Consider the following 17,773-nt stretch of genomic DNA (forward strand, 5'->3'; position numbering starts at 1 on the left):
CATGAAGAACAAGGAACACACCAGGCAGGTCTGAGATACTGTTGTGAAGAAGTTTAAAGCCGGATTTGGATACAAAAAGATTTCCCAAGCTTTAAACATCCCAAGGAGCACTGTGCAAGCGATAATATTGAAATGGAATTAGTATCAGACCACTGCAAATCTACCAAGACCTGACCGTCCCTCTAAACTTTCAGCTCATACAAGAAGAAGACTGATCAGAGATGCAGCCAAGAAGCCCATGATCACTCTGGATGAACTGCAGAGATCTACAGCTGAGGTGGGAGACTCTGTCCATAGGACAACAATCAGTCGTATATTGCACAAATCTGGCCTTTATGGAAGAGTGGCAAGAAGAAAGCCATTTCTTAAAGATATCCATAAAAAGTGTTGTTTAAAGTTTGCCACAAGCCACCTGGGAGACACACCAAACATGTGGAAGAAGGTGCTCTGGTCAGATGAAACCAAAATTTAACTTTTTGGCAACAATGCAAAACGTTATGTTTGGCGTAAAAGCAACACAGCTTATCACCCTGAACACACCATCCCCACTGTCAAACATGGTGGTGGCAGCATCATGGTTTGGGCCTGCTTTTCTTCAGCAGGGACAGGGAAGATGGTTAAAATTGATGGGAAGATGGATGGAGCCAAATACAGGACCATTCTGGAAGAAAACCTGATGGAGTCTGCAAAAGACCTGAGACTGGGACGGAGATTTGTCTTCCAACAAGACAATGATCCAAAACATAAAGCAAAATCTACAATGGAATGGTTCAAAAATAAACATATCCAGGTGTTAGAATGGCCAAGTCAAAGTCCAGACCTGAATCCAATCGTGAATCTGTGGAAAGAACTGAAAACTGCTGTTCACAAATGCTCTCCATCCAACCTCACTGAGCTCGAGCTGTTTTGCAAGGAGGAATGGGAAAAAATGTCAGTCTCTCGATGTGCAAAACTGATAGAGACATACCCCAAGCGACTTACAGCTGTAATCGCAGCAAAAGGTGGCGCTACAAAGTATTAACTTAAGGGGGCTGAATAATTTTTTATGCCCAATTTTTCAGTTTTTGATTTGTTCAAAAAGTTTGAAATATCCAATAAATGTCGTTCCACTTCATGATTGTGTCCCACTTGTTGTTGATTCTTCACAAAAAAATACAGTTTTATATTTTATATATATAACTTATGAATTGACAATGTGTCATGTGTGGATTGGAAACATGCTAGCTCTGGTCCAGGGTGTTATGTGTGGCTTGAGCCTCGACTTCAACGGCCTGCATATTTCGATTAATATAACTGATATCAAATCAAACGACAATCATCAATTTAACGTATGCGTATTAATTTAATTTACTTGTGATAGCCGTCGCTACTATGCTCCTATTTAGCCGTAGTCATCAAATTTCTGACCACCTTTTGCTTGGCGATACTCCTCATTGTTGATTAGGAAGGCACGGGTGTCTTATAAACCTCTGTGGCCAGTTGCAGGTGGTACTCCAAAAAACGGAATATTCTGAAAAATATTTAATCTAATTTTTGCACCACATGAGGAGGTTCCTCGCCACTTTAGCTGCTGGAGATCTGGCGTTTGGCATCTTTGCAGGAACTAGTCATTTGTAACACCTCGATCACACAGACAGTGTTATTGCGCAAAATGGTAGAGCCTCATCGGGATATGTATGCAACATAATTTCAACATTCGCCTTCCGCTACCATTTCTGTCAAGCCGTCTACGCATACGTCCAATTTATCCTTTCGTATGCAGCACACAGAACGTGGTTTATATATCTTTCTGAATATATCCTCCTTATTGGAGTTCCACCTGCAACTGGACACAGAGGTTTATAAGACACCGGCCCCTTCCAAATCGAGAACAAAGAAAGTATCACCAAGTAAAGCTTAGTCGAAAATATATTTACAGCTAATAAACAGCATATTAGATATGCAGCTGAGGTTCGAGTTTACATGGCTACCCTCCATAGAGGATTTTTTTCTAATTATGTTTACTGACTGGCTTTAATATACTTTCGTTACTCGCAAACATGTGTGTTGCAGGAGTGCTGACCAACTTATTTAAGTATGCGCAAGTTGTCATTTGTCCAAAATACGAAATAAACTACTTTCGAGCACTCTGGTTGTCGTCAGACTAGCTCTTGTCCATGCGCACACAGCTCGTAATGCAGATCCGACGCATGCCCATGGGCCTGCTCGCACATTGCGTCAAATTTCGTCAGAACTTTAACATATTTTACTTTGGTGAGTAAAGATAGAGGGCATTGAAGCAGACTCAAGCCACATGTAATGCCATGGAGCAGAGCTAGAAATACAATAATTGGTGGTTAGGTGTCTCTATCTAGTCGGAATGATAAGTAAAGACTACAAAAATATTTAAAAGTTGAACCCTTTACAAAATGTATGGAAATTAGCTAAATTATTTTTGTTTATTCATTCAAACAAGACGAACAAAACACGAACTCCCAGCCATTTTCGCTGTTCCGTAAATTCAGTGACAGTTTGACCTGATTAGTCCCCCAATCTGACGTTTTTTGTGTGTAGTTGAGACCATAACAATAGAATATTCTATTAATTTTATTTTACCTTTATTTAACTAGGCAAGTCAGTTAAGAACAAATTCTTATTTTCAATGACGGCCTAGGAACAGTGAGTTAACTGCCTGTTCAGGGGCAGAACGACAGATTTGTACCTTGTCAGCTCGGGGATATGAACTTGCAACCTTTCGGTTACTAGGCCAACGCTCTAACCACTAGGCTACCCTTTATTAATAATAAAGAGGTGTTTTTTCCATAGTCTAAATATGTTTCATAGAAAAAAATGGACCCGATATTTATTAATTTCCCTCGGTGCAGAAATCTCTCATGTTCGGCAAAGAGCAGGGGTCACACGCAGGGGCTACAAAAATACATGTAAATTGATCATTCTCTGTTTAACACATAAAGCTGCGATTTATAAAGGAGCCAACGTTATAATTCAATGTTATTACATGGGTCTTTACAAACCCCTTTCACCCACAACAAATAGTTTGGTATGCCTGCTGTCTGGTTGGCACATAGGCCACAGTTATATTTAGCTTGTGTTTTGCAAACTGACCTGACCTATATTCCCCATTGGTAGCCAACAGAGAACCAGAGAAAGGTCGCACCAGAGAAAGTAAGACGAGGGGAGGACCGTGGCTGTTGTGACATGGCCTGCAGAAATCCAGAGCTGGTGCCGTATACTGTAAGAGCAACACCTCCTGTGTTATGCCCTGATAACGATAGTTCCAACGAGGAGGCTGAGATAAATGTGATGATACCTGACACAGTTCTTCACATAGAGACAGAATCCTTCTTTGTGAACCGTCAACAGCTGGCTCTTCAGAGCCCCTATTTCCGTGCACTTTTCTATGGCGGCGGCAGAGAGAGTGGCAAGCGCCACGTTGAGATCAAAGGTGTGGGTGCGGACCAGTTTCGTGTTCTGATGGAATACACCCAGACATCCAAGCTATCTCTCAGCAGAGAAAATGTCCTGAGGATCCTAGAGACAGCAGACTTCCTACAGCTGGAGAGACCCAGGCTCCTATGCTGCAAGTTCCTGGAGAGAGAGCTGCATCTAAGCAACTGCTTGGGTATGATGTCCTACGCTTGGCAGCTGGGATGCCGGGAGCTCTACACAGCAGCACGTGAGGTGGCTCTAACCCACCTACCTGCTATCGCCACAGAGGAGGACTTCATGTATCTGTCTAAGGAGAGTGTGGCGGACCTTCTTGCCAGTGATAAACTATTTGTACCCAGGGAGGATCAAGCCTTGGAGATGACCTTACGCTGGGCAACCTTTGACCCCAGTCGGGAGGAGGACTTCATGGAGTTGGTGGAGCTGGTGCGACTAGAGAGCCTGTCTCTGCCCTACATCACTGATCTGCTTACCAGGCTCAAAGGGTCTGACCCACAAGCCAAACTCATCTGTAAACTGAATGACAATTTTCCTACTAGCTGGTCTATGGGCAGGTCCATACCTCGGGCCAGCGAGACACTGTACATACTCGGAGGGCCCCATGACCAGGACAAACAGTCTCTCTACCAGTTTTACCCCCACAGTGGGAGATGGCAGTCCCATGCACCACTTCAGAGGAAGAATCTCACACAGTACTCTGTGGCAGCAGTAGGTAATGATTTGACAATTTGACTCCCTTTCTGAAGTTAAACACCCTTTCTTATTCTGAATAAATTAAGTCAGCTGAAGTGATCTATGAACTTACTATCAGTATGCTATCGGGAGTATGTATACTTGAATAAGCCATAGGAGTCATAATTCAAGTAATTTATGCCAGGCTCTTGTTTCTTCCTCTCCCAGGAGAAAACATTGTAGTCACCGGAGGAAACTTCCGTGATGAGATCTTTTGGTACAGCGTGGACTGGGTGCGGATATTCCAGTGTGGGAACCAGCGCTGGGTGGATGGCCCTCCGCTGCAGAAGTCCAGGCACAGCCACTGCTCTGTGGGCCTGGGGCAGGAGCTGTACGTCCTGGGGGGCACCATGGACGAGGGGCCTGTGGCCCACGTGGAGAAGCTGCCGCTGGGAGCACAGGTCTGGGAGGATGTCAGCCCCATGGTGCGGGCTGTGGATAGGGCTGCCACCGTTGCTCGCGATTTGTGTATCTATGTCGCCTGTGGACTGGATGAGAATGGGGAGGTGTACAGTGGCATTCAGAGATACCTGGTGAAGGAGGACCAATGGGACGTGGTCACCTACTCCCCTCTGCCCAGGTAAGTGAAATCAGAGCTTGCACTAGTTCTGCTAGGTTGAAAGTCATGGAACTAGCTAGGTTGCATCAGACTTTTGTCTGGGGCAGGTTCCTTATAAAAATAGATTTATGTCCCGTAGGTATGACCTTCTTGCAACAGTGCTCAACGGGGCCCTCTATCTCCTGGGAGGTCAGGCATTGCGGCTAGATGTGGAGACAGACGAATGGACAGTTCTAGAAGAAGAATGTCTGGACAGAAAGTTCTTTGGTGGCTGCACCACAGTCAATGGGCAGATCTACCTGCTGAGCGAGCGAAAGATGAACAAAGCATTCCCCAACATGGTACTGATGGATCCTTACATCGACACCTGCATGGAAATAGACAATGCCATACCCTGTCCTGTGCCTCTCCGTGGCTGTGTTACCATGCGCTTGGCCACATGACACTGGTGAGTTGCCAGTAATCATTTAGCAGTTCACATCCTTCTCACCAAATCCCTCTCCCCAATATAAGAGATATTCTATTGAAATGGTCAGACACTTATCAGCTATTGATTTTGCTTTTGAATGGAAAGGTACAAACACATTTATCAATAGTTTGATAAAGGTTATTTATTGATTTTGTTGAACTGGCCAGAGTGAACAAACTTATGTGTGCATTCAGAACAAGACTAGTTATGTGTTATTGCCATTTGTATCATTGCACTAATAGAACTTGTAATAAAATAAACATCCAATAATCATGATGGAAGGCCCAGTGCAGTCAAAAATGTGATTTCCCCGTGTTTTATATATGCAGTACATTTCCACACTATGAGGTTGTGAACATTTGAAAATGCTGATAATGCCCTTCATCCCACCAAAATAGTCAAACATTTCAGGCGGTCTTTTCAAACAGTTCTTACACTAAAAAGGGAATTATCATAATTTTCACAATTTCACAGTTAATAGACCAATAAGAAAGAGAGTTCCAAACCTCTCTGCCAATAACAGCTAGTTTTCAGTTTTCCCCTTCCCACTCAGACCACTCCCAGACAGTTCTAGCTAAATTCTTGATTTGAGAAATTGCTCTTTGCTAAGAAGATATATTTTTTTATGTTTTTGAGCATAACAACTAACTGTGAACTTTAATACCTTCAAAACAAAGCAACTGTTTTGGTTATGCAGAGGTTGTTGATTCTGCTCTTCACAAGTCCTCACTGTCAGCCCTAGCTATGGAAACAACATGTCCCTAGTATAACATAAGGGTGTAACACTGGTGTTACAGTACAAAAGCAGCATTAAGAGAGTGAGGCACACCTAGACCCTGGTAACAACATAGTCAGTCTCAAAGAAGTGTGTTCCTAACCTGGTCCCAGATCGGTATGTGCTTTAGTCATCCCATGTGATTATCGCTGTCATTGCATGACAAGCTCATACAGATCTCTTATTCCAGTGTGAGATAGAGATGATTGACACGTCTCTGGGCAAAAGAGTAATTCCAAACCCCCATCTTTTCACAGCACAGTAGTATCATGTCTTTAGTGCTTGAACATTTTGTCAATCTAATGACATCACATTTTTGCAAAAGCTCCTATAACCAATATGAGTAGTAAAATTGTATCGATTGAGATATTCCAGTTATAGATTCAGACAGAATCTAAAACATTGTCATATTTTCTAACAAGTGCTTGTGACAAAAAGTATTAAAGTTCAGTAGCACAGAGTAAAACAACCTGTTGGTGAAACATGCTGCAAACTCCTCTCTGTTGTCACAGGGATATTCATATAAAACAATTATAGAAAAACCTTATAAAATGTTAAATGCCTGGTCATGACGCTGCTCCATAAGGCAGAATTTCCTGCCCCCCCCCCCCCCCCCCCCCCCCCCGCCCCAACGAATAGGCATGTTCTCATTTTCTTCACTAGAGGGCGATATCACAATTCTAACAAGGAATATGGCCAGTATGACAAATTGATGACAAAAATGAGAATGCTTGGGAAGTTTGTATAAATTGTCAGCTAAAACCACAAAGCCCCATAATGAAACAAAAGGGTTTTAGACATTTTAGCAAATGTATTAAAAATAAAAAAAACGGATCACATTTACTTAACTATTCAGCCCCTTTACTCAGTACTTTGTGGAAGCACCTTTGGCAGCGATTACAGCATTGAGTCTTCTTGGGTATGACGCTACAAGCTTGGCACACCTGTATTTGGGGAGTTTCTTCCATTCTTCTCTGCAGATCCTCTCAAGCCCTTAGGTTGGATGGGGAGTGTCACTGCACACATCCAGAGATGTTTGATCGAGGCTCTGAATGGGCCACTCAAGGACATTCAGAGACTTGTCCCGAAGCCAATCCTGCGTTGTCTTGGCTGTGTGACTGAGTATTATAGTAAAGCGTCTGAAAACTTAAGGTATTTCTGTTTTTGCAAACATTTCTAAAAAACGGTTTTCACTTTGTCATTACGGGGTTGTGTGTAGATTGATGAGGATTTTTATGTATTTATTCCATTTTAGAATAAGGCTGTAACAAAATGTGGAAAAAGGGAAGGGGTCTGAATACTTTCCGAATGCATTGTATATTACCAGCATATACTGTGGACGGAGAGGAAAACGCTTTGGGCAGTCTGCTGTTCATATTTCCATGATTGGTTAGGTTGTTCAGGACACAGTTGTTGGCAAGCAAAGCCAGTTTGGAATTAAGAGTGCCCTTTCTCAGTTCCCAGCTAGTCTCTCTGCCTACTCCTCAGGCTCGCTTTCCTCATCGCTACGCTCATCTTTCTCCATCTAATATATATATATATATACACACACACACACACACACACACACACACACACACACACACACACACACACACACACAGTGGGGCAAAAAAGTATTTAGTCAGCCACCAATTGTGCAAGTTCTCCCACTTAAAAAGATGAGAGAGGCCTGTAATTTTTATCATAGGCACACTTCAACTATGACAGACAGAATGAGGGAAACAAATCCAGAAAATCACATTGTAGGATTTTTTATGAATTTATTTGCAAATTATGGTGGAAAATAAGTATTTGGTCACCTACAAACAAGCAAGATTTCTGTCTCTCACAGACCTGTAACTTCTTCTTTAAGAGGCTCCTCTGTCCTCCACTCGTTACCTGGATTAATGGCACCTGTTTGAACTTGTTATCAGTATAAAAGACACCTGTCCACAACCTCAAACAGTCACACTCCAAACTCCACTATGGCCAAGACCAAAGAGCTGTCAAAGGACACCAGAAACAAAATTGTAGACCTGCACCAGGCTGCGAAGACTGAATCTGTAATAGGTAAGCAGCTTGGTTTGAAGAAATCAACTGTGAGAGCAATTATTAGGAAATGGAAGACATACAAGACCACTGATAATCTCCCTCGATCTGGGGCTCCACGCAAGATCTCACCCAGCAAAAATCCCAGAACCACACGGGGGGACCTAGTGAATGACCTGCAGAGAGCTGGGACCAAAGCAACAAAGCCTACCATCAGTAACACACTACGCCGCCAGGGACTCAAATCCTGCAGTGCCAGACGTGTCCCCCTGCTTAAGCCAGTACATGTCCAGGCCCGTCTGAAGTTTGCTAGAGAGCATTTGGATGATCCAGAAAAAGATTGGGAGAATGTCATATGGTCAGATGAAACCAAAATATAACTTTTTGGTAAAAACTCAACTTGTCGTGTTTGGAGGACAAAGAATGCTGAGTTGCATCCAAAGAACACCATACCTACTGTGAAGCATGGGGGTGGAAACATCATGCTTTGGGGCTGTTTTTCTGCAAAGGGACCAGGACAACTGATCCGTGTAAAGGAAAGAATGAATGGGGCCATGTATCGTGATATTTTAAGTGAAAACCTCCTTCCATCAGCAAGGGCATTGAAGATGAAACGTGTCTGGGTCTTTCAGCATGACAATGATCCCAAACACACCGCCTGGGCAACGAAGGAGTGGCTTCGTAAGAAGCATTTCAAGGTCCTGGAGTGGCCTAGCCAGTCTCCAGATCTCAACCCCATAGAAAATCTTTGGAGGGAGTTGAAAGTCAGTGTTCCCCAACAACAGCCCCAAAACATCACTGCTCTAGAGGAGATCTGCATGGAGGAATGGGCCAAAATACCAGCAACAGTGTGTGAAAACCTTGTGAAGACTTACAGAAAACGTTTGACCTCTGTCATTGCCAACAAAGGGTATATAACAAAGTATTGAGATAAATAAGTATTTGGTCAATAACAAACGTTTTCCACCATAATTTGCAAATCAATTCATTAAAATCCTACAATATGATTTTCTGATTTTTTTTCTTCTCATTTTGTCTGTCATAGTTGAAGTGTACCTATGATGAAAATTACAGGCCTCTCTCATCTTTTTAAGTGGGAGAACTTGCACAATTGGTGGCTGACTAAATACTTTTTTCCCCCACTGTTTAAGTGACAGGCCAAGGTTTTAAATCTCTCCCGAGAGGCGCAGTGGTATAAGGCAGGCTCCGTCGCAGCCGGCCGCGACCGGGAGCCGGACAATTATCCCAGCGTCGTCCGGGTTAGGGCGGGTTTGGCCGGCAGGGATGTCCTTGTCCCATCGCGCACTAGCGACTCCTGTAGCAAGCCGGGCGCAGTGCATGCTGACACAGTCGCCAGGTGTACAGTGTTTCCTCCAACATATTGGTGCGGCTGGCTTCCAGGTTAAGTGGGCGTTGTGTCAAGAAGCAGTGCGGCTTGGTTGGGTTGTGTTTCAGAGGACGCACGGCTCATCTACCTTCGCCTCTCCCGAGTCCGTACAGGAGTTGAAGCGATGAGACAAGACTGTAACTACCAATTGGATACCACGAAATTGGGGAGAAAAAGGGTCTTAAAAAATAACGGACAATTACCAGATGGTACAGAAGAGAAATTATTGATAATGCCAATAAATCTTACAAACACTATGCTCTAAAGGTAGTACTCTGGGACACTTATATGTACTGTATATTGAAAGAAAAGGACTGTACACCATAATAATCTTCAATGATTCATGTATTCTCTGTTTGGACACGTTTCGTCTGCTGTGTGTTGAACGTTTAGGATGAAACACGTCCATACAGAGAATAAATAAATCAATGAAGATAATGTATAGTGTAACTGTCAATTTCTATCATTATGGGCTTTACTACAAGGATTCAGCACTAAGCTACTTCTGACAAATAATCTATTATTGTACTGTATCATGGTACCAATGAAATCCCTACTAGGCAATAAGGTAAATGATGATGACTTTAGTCTACTTACCTTGCCCATGAAGACAAACTTGTAGACCATGCGTAGGATCAGCCAGGCCCAGAAGATGTGCAGAGCTTGCAGCACAAGTAGCAGGGCATTGAAGAAGTATTAGGAAAGGAAAGGCTAGAAGAAATCTAAAGTAACAAACAGGGTATTGTGGACTATTCTGAAAATCAGGAAGTAGTGTCATAGAAAACAGTAAATTAACCCTTCCTCAAGCCTTGCATTTTGAACATTTCCTACATGATGTTTTATTGTCACAGACCAGATAGGTGTAGTGAAATGTGTTGTTTTATAGGTTCAGCCATAGTAGTATGGCACCACTGGAGCAAATTAGGGTTAAGAGCCTTGCTCAAGGATACATCAGATTTTTTACCCCCAGATGGCTCAGGTATTCAAACCAGTGACCTTTCGGTTACTAGCCCAATGTTATACCTGCTAGGCTACCTGCCACCCTACTTCTGAACACATCCATCTGATTTACAGTAGACACTATGTGCTCTATTCTGACTTTAGTTTAGTTAATTAATTAGACCATTTAAAAAAAAGAAGAAAAAAAGCATACATGCACATTAATAAAATCATGGAGGATAACACAATAAAGTCTGGGACCTATTTCCATTGTGGTCCTCTTGAGACAGATGGCTAGGCAGGATCCAACACTGTTGAACACAGTTGAGATGCGCATACATCAGAAGCAATGGGATATTTGCATTGAGGTCTACATTTGATTTACACATGTACAGTCAAAGTCTAAAGTTGACATACACCTTAGCCAATGTCACGATCGTCGTAATGAGCGGACCAATGCGCAGCGTGATTGAAGTTCCACATCTTTATTACGGTGAAACTTTAAACCAATAACTAAACGTGAACAGTAGTGATGCACAAACACAAAACAATATCCCACAAAACACAGGTGGGGAAATGGCTACCTAAATATGATCCCCAATCAGAGGCAACGATAAACAGCTGCCTCTAATTGGGAACCATATTAGCACCAACATAGAAATAGACATACTAGAACACCCCCTGACCTATTACACCATAGAGAAAGAACCAAGGGCTCTCTATGGTCAGGGCGTGACAGCCAAATACATCTAAACTCAGTTTTTCACAATTCCTGATATTTAATCCTAGTAAAAATTCCCTGTCTTAGGTCAGTTAGGATCACCACTTTATTTTGAGAATGTGAAATGTCAGAATAATAGTAGAGAGAATGATTTATTTCAGCTTTTATTTCTTTCATCACATTTCCAGTGAGTCAGAAGATTACATACACTCAATTAGTATTTGGTAGCATTGCCTTTAAATTGTTTAACTGCTAACCTACTGCTAACCTACAAAGCATTACATGGGCTTGCTCCTACCTATCTCTCTGATTTGGTCCTGCCGTACATAGCTACACGTACGCTACGTTTACAAGACGCAGGCCTCCTAATTGTCCCTAGAATTTCTAAGCAAACAGCTGGAGGCAGGGCTTTCTCCTATAGAGCTCCATTTTTATGGAATGGTCTGCCTACCCATGTGAGAGACGCAGACTCGGTCTCAACCTTTAAGTCTTTACTGAAGACTCATCTCTTCAGTGGGTCATATGATTGAGTGTAGTCTGGCCCAGGAGTGTGAAGGTGAACGGAAAGGCGCTGGAGCAACGAACCGCCCTTGCTGTCTCTGCCTGGCTGGTTCCCCTCTTTCCACTGGAATTCTCTGCCTCTAACCCTATTACAGGGTCTGAGTCACTGGCTTACTGGTGCTCTTTCATGCCGTCCCTAGGAGGGGTGCGTCACTTGAGTGGGTTGAGTCACTGATGTGATCTTCCTGTCTGGGTTGGCGCCCCCCCCCCTTGGGTTGTGCCGTGGCGGAGATCTTTGTGGGCTATACTCGGCCTTGTCTCAGGATGGTAAGTTGGTGGTTGAAGATATCCCTCTAGTGGTGTGGGGGCTGTGCTTTGTCAAAGTGAGTGGGGTTATATCCTTCCTGTTTGGCCCTGTCTGGGGGTATCATCGGATGGGGCAACAGTGTCTCCTGACCCCTCCCATCTCAGCCTCCAGTATTTACGCTGCAGTAGTTTGTGTCGGGGGGCTAGGATCAGTTTGTTATATCTGGAGTACTTCTCCTGTCTTATCCGGTGTCCTGTGTGAATTTAAGTATGCTCTCTCTAATGCTCTTTTTCTTTCTCTCTCTCTGAGGACCTGAGCCCTAGGACCATGCCTCAGGACTACCTGGCATGATGACTCCTTGCTGTCCCCAGTCCACCTGACCGTGCTGCTGCTCCAGTTTCAACTGTTCTGCCTGCGGCTATGGAATCCATAGCAGTGACCTGTTCACTGGAAGTGCTACCTGTCCCAGACATGCTGTTTTCAACTCTCTAGAGACAGCAGGAGTGGTAGAGATACTCTTAATGATCGGCTATGAAAAGCCAACTGACATTTATTCCTGAGGTGCTGACTTGCGGCACCCTCGACAACGCTGTGATTATTATTATTTGACCATGCTGGTCATTTATGAACATTTGAGCATCTTGGCCATGTTCTGTTATAATGTCCACCCGGCACAACCAGAAGAGGACTGGCCACCCCTCATAGCCTGGTTTCTTCCTAGGTTTTGGCCTTTTCCTAGCCACCGTGCTTCTACACCTGCATTGCTTGCTGTTTGGGGTTTTAGGCTGGGTTTCTGTATAGCACTTTGAGATATCAGCTGATGTACGAAGGGCTATATAAATTGATTTGATTTGACTTGGGTCAAACGTTTCGGGTAGCCTTCCACAAGCTTCCACAATAAGTTGGGTGAATTTTGGCCCATTCCTCCTGACAGAGCTGGTGTAACTGAGTCCGGTTAGTAGGCATCCTTGCTCGCACACGCTTTCTCCGTTCTGCCCACAAATTTTCTATAGGATTGAGGTCAGGGCTCTGTGATGACCACTCCAATACCTTGACTTTGTTGTCCTTAAGCCATTTTGTAACAACTTTGGAAGTATGCTTGGGGTCCTGACTGATGTCTTGAGATGTTGCTTCAACATATCCACAATTTTCCTCCCTCATAATACCATCTATTTTGTGAAGTGCACCAGTCCCTCATGCAGCAAAGCACCCCCACAATATGATGCTGCCACCCCAATGCTTCACGGTTGGGATGGTGTTCTTCGGGCTTGCAAGCCTCCCCCTTTTTCCTCCAAACATGATGATGGTTATTATGGCCAAACAGTTCTATTTTTGTTTCATCAGACCAGAGGACATTTCTCCAAAAGTACGATCTTTGTCCCCATGTGCAGTTACAAACCGTAGTCTGGCTTTTTAATGGCGGTTTTGGAGCAGTGGCTTCTTCCTTGCTGAGCGGCTTTTCAGGTTATGTCGATATAGGACTCGTTTTACTGTGGATATAGATACTTTGTACCTGTTTCCTCCAGCATCTTCACAAGGTACTTTGCTGTGGGATTGATTTGCCCTTTTCGCACCAAAGTACGTTCATCTCTAGGAGACAGAACGCGTCTCCTTCTTGTGCGGTATGACGGCTGCGAGGTCCCATGGTGTTTATACTTGTGTACTATTGTTTGTCCAGATGAACGTAGTACCTTCAGGCATTTGGAAATTGCTCCCAAGGATGAACCAGACTTGTTGAGCCTTATAAAAAATTCTGAGGTCTTGGCTGATTTCTTTTGATTTTCCCATGATGTCAAGCAAAGAGGCTCTGAGTTTGAAGGTATTCTTTGAAATAAATCCACAGGTACACCTCCAATTGACTCAAATGATGTCAATTAGCCTATCAGAAGCTTATAAAGCCATGACATAATTTTCTGGAATTTTCCAAGCTGTTTAAAGGCACAGTCAACTTAGTGTATGTAAACTTCTGACCCACAGGAATTGTGATATAGTGAGTTATGAGTAAAATAATCTGTCTAAACAATTGTTGGAAAAATTACTTGTGTTTTGCACAAAGTAGATGTCCTAACCGACTTGCCAAAACTATAGTTTGTTAACAAGACATTTGTGGAGTGGTTGAAAAACATGTTTTAATGACTCCAACCTAAGTGTATGTAAACTTTCGACTTCAACTGTAAACAATCTATAAAATGACAATATAATGGACCATAAGTAATCTTATTAATACTTTTATTAGACTTGACCTTCGTAATACACTCCTAATAGATTGTTGCGCCAATTTGTGAAAAAGCCTCCAGTCTCACCGGCCAGGGAAGACCACTAGTCAGTGGTGTATATAGCCAATATACCACGGCTTAGGGCTGCAACACGGATTGCCTGGACACAGCCCTTAGCCATGGTATATTGGCCATATACAACAAATCCTCGAGGTGCCTTATTGCTTAATTATCATCTGGGTTTACTAATATAGCACAGTGGTTGAGCAAATAGTAATGTACAGTACAGGGATGATATTGTCTAACATATTGTATGAGCTCCCAGTTCCTACTCTGATGGACAAGTGTTGTGGTTCTCTAACATACATTACACATTTACATTTGAGCTATTTACGCTTTTATCCAGAGCGACTTACAGGAGTAATTAGGGTTAAGTACCTTGCTCAAGGGCACATTGGAATATTTTTTACCTAGTCGGCTTGGGGATTCAAACCAGCAACCTTACTGGCCCAACACTCTTAACCGCTAGGCTACCTGACACCTTGTCCCCTTCTGTTCCAATTTCTCCCATTGACTGCTTCTAAAGGAGGTATTCTTCATGCCTGGATCCTCACCACAAGCCACACATATTTCATCAGGCTCAGATGATAGAGACAATGTTTATTATGAGATAACATCAAGGCAATACTAGACTTTACTGAGTTCGTTTAAAAACACTTTTAGGAATAAATGTGACAATAAGAGTCGTATTTCAGAGCTGAAAGTCTCTTGAGAGAGGTAAGAAGTTTACTCCCAAGACGAGTTTTGCTTTCCACAAAAAAATTGGTACTTAAAACCAAATGTGTTTGATTGCTATGAAAATAGAGAAATTCTTGGTCAAAATAAGATGAGGATGTTATGTGAATAAACAATCCCTTTATTCAAATCAAGTTTACAGTGACCTCCATGTCAGCCAAGAAACTTGCTTAAATGAATCCTACAGACGAAGAACCATATATGTGACAATTTTTCCATTTTAAGATAATCAGTTATTTTTATATTATTAATTGTGTGTACCACATTAGGTGTTTTATGGTTGACAAATAATTCACCATACCCATATCTTCCAACAACAATTTATATTTTTTTGTTATTTCAAAAAATACTTTTTTTATTGCCGTTTTCATTTTAAGAATGTGGAAGAACAGTATATCTCCAGTGATGATTTCAGTTTGTGGAAGAACAGTATATGTGACATTTTGCATGACTCTTGTAAGATGTCCTTTTTTAACACCTGATATGATGTTTTAAGTACTTTCAAGTACAGATGCCCTTCATGTAAATAACTTAAATGCAATATGTAGTTAATTCATTTGTATGGAGGTTCATTTAAAGGTGGTCTATCAACTTCAGCACTGATTACTTTTCTTAAAAGTTGAGTCATGAAATCTTAGTCTCATTTAAAATGAAGCCCTCAATGTGAACATACCATAGAACTACAAAACACTCCCAATCTATACACAGAATGAGTTTGTATTGCACCATTGTGTAACACAGCACTTTTAGAGTTAACGTCAATGTACGTATCATTACTGTCAAAGTTAAACTATGCAAGTGTTCAATATAGCTATTATAATAATAGGCGTTTTGTCTTATTTCTAACCTGTTCTAAGCCGGAGAGAATCAACGCTTGTTGTTTCTCGTATGGGACAGTGTAGAAACTGTTGAACAGATGCAGCTTGCGCTCATCAGTCACTTTCCACACTCCTTTCTGCACGTCGTGGAACACGCTCTTCCCTGCAGGATACAGTATAACTAGCTAGCTACTGTAGCCATGTCGAATCATCCGGTGGATCGAGAAAAAGTAGCTACCTATGTTTCTTCTATAATCTAGCAATAACATTTGTAACGATAATGTATGAGTTATTAGCCAACGAACTTTAACTAATATGTTTTCTCTATAGTTACAAATTAGACAACCCACAACATACATGTTAGTTACTGTGCTCTATAGCTAGCTATCTTGATTGTTTGATATACGGTTCTTCCACATACCTCTTTTGGACAGCTTTTCCCAGTTTTTTCTTGACCCTTACGATTTGTATAGGGTTTTCCCGCATCCCGTAAGATCTTCCTTTGCCTGTCTTTCCATTCTTTTAGTTTTGTTTTACGTTTCTTTCCCACATTTCTGCGATTTTCATCAGCAACAGAAAGGTTGTGCGCTTGTCCGTCCATTCTGAGTGGTGCACATAAACGGTTATTCCACGAGAGCCTATCTTTAAATTTAAAATTATTGTTAATTAGCGCGTGGAAAGCTTGTGAAACCGGTTCACTATAGAAAAAGGGTGTCCAATAATGATTGTTCATGTAAATCTCTTTTTTTTTGTAAATGTCACATATATGGTTCTTCGTCTGTAGGATTCAAATAACCACACAACCCATCAAAACAGTCTGTGGGAAAATGGTAATGCCAAATTAGCTTGAGCATGTATGATAAGAATAATTATTGTATTCCTATTTTACTTGACTTTAGTTTACTGTGTGTATGATTTGTGTGAGACTTGTAAGCTGAGACTGATCTCCTACCTCTAGGAGGAAGTCTGAGGAATAGTGAACTAGCGTCACCTGAGTGCCAACGTGCACATAGTTGGCACAGTACGAGAACCCGATGAGGAAAACGGTAGCAATGTGGTGGATAATCTGTTCTTTGAAATCCTGGAAACAAACACAAACCACACAACTGTAGAGGATACTATAACCTCGGCTTCAGCAGTCCTTCACCCCTGGTGCTGTAAATCAGTCAGCTGTGTACAGTACTGGTTGATTTATCAATGGTACAGAATGTTGAAAAAGCTGTTTAAAAAAACAGTACAAATAAGATCTACATTGTATTCCAAAAGTATTCAGACCCATTCCCTTTTTCCACATTTACTGTAGTTATGTTACAGCCTTATTCTAAAATGGATTAAATAAAACGTTTTCCTCATCATTAAACACACAATACCCCATAATGACAACGCAAAAACAGGTTGACATTTTTCAAATGTACTAATAATAAAAAACAGATGCCTTATTTACATAATTATTCAGACCCATTATTTTGATACTCGAAATTGACCTCTGTTGCATCTTGTTTCCATCAATCATCCTTAATTAGAGCCCACCTTGGAGTCCACCTGTGGTAAATCAAATTGATTGGACATGATTTGGAAAGGCACACACCTGTTCTCCCAGTTCACAGTGCATGTCAGAGCAAAAAGGAATTGTCGTAGAGCTCCGAGACAGGATTGTGTCGAGGCACAGATCTGAGGAAGGCTACAAAAACGTCTGCAGCATTGAAGGTCCCAAGAACACAGTGACCTCATCATTCTATGTAAGAAGATTGGAACCACCAAAACTCTTTCTAGAGCTGGCCGCCCAGCCAAACTGAGCAATCTGGGGAGAAGGGCCTTGGTCAGGGAGGTGACCAACACGATGGTCACTCTGATAGGGCTCCTGAGTTCCTCTGTGGAGATGGGAGACAACTATCTCTGCATTACTCCACCAATCAGCTCTTTATGGTAGAGTGGCCAGACGGAAGCCACTCCTCTGTAAAAGACACATGACAGCCCGCTTGGAATTTGCCAAAAGACACCTAAAGGACTGTCAGACCATGAGAAACAAGATACACTTTGGCCTGAATGCCAAGCGTCACGTCAAGAGGAAACCTG

The 17,773-nt window shown here is 42.3% G+C and overlaps 2 protein-coding genes across 6 annotated transcripts in view; one reads left to right on the plus strand and one right to left on the minus strand.

The window, feature by feature from the left end:
• LOC139378964 (transmembrane serine protease 9) overlaps positions 1-17,773 on the minus strand; it is a 59,345-nt gene that overhangs the window by 30,398 nt on the left and 11,174 nt on the right. Inside the window, exon 1 of one of the 4 annotated variants that reach the window (XM_071121991.1) lies at positions 9,998-10,019. The exons of 2 other annotated variants lie outside the window; for them this stretch is intronic. The gene's annotated coding sequence lies outside the window, so the exon portion shown is untranslated. Of the gene's footprint in view, positions 1-3,105; positions 3,339-9,997; positions 10,020-17,773 lie in introns of those variants that run through there. One more of the 4 variants, XM_071121915.1, reaches the window with a different exon arrangement.
• Positions 3,151-14,069, plus strand: LOC139379216 (kelch-like protein 23). 2 transcript variants are annotated; one of them, XM_071122118.1, is made up of 4 exons: positions 3,199-4,159; positions 4,348-4,759; positions 4,878-5,186; positions 12,178-14,069. In XM_071122118.1, exons 1-3 carry the CDS (start codon positions 3,199-3,201, stop codon positions 5,179-5,181), a joined length of 1,677 nt encoding a protein of 558 aa, XP_070978219.1. In that variant the 3' UTR covers positions 5,182-5,186; positions 12,178-14,069. The 2 variants fall into 2 exon arrangements, with proteins under 2 accessions (XP_070978150.1, XP_070978219.1); XM_071122049.1 differs by lacking the exon at positions 12,178-14,069 and having other exon boundaries at positions 3,151-4,159; positions 4,878-5,507.

This window comes from Oncorhynchus clarkii, chromosome 1, assembly GCF_045791955.1.
Source record: "Oncorhynchus clarkii lewisi isolate Uvic-CL-2024 chromosome 1, UVic_Ocla_1.0, whole genome shotgun sequence".
Taxonomy (NCBI): Eukaryota; Metazoa; Chordata; class Actinopteri; order Salmoniformes; family Salmonidae; genus Oncorhynchus; species Oncorhynchus clarkii.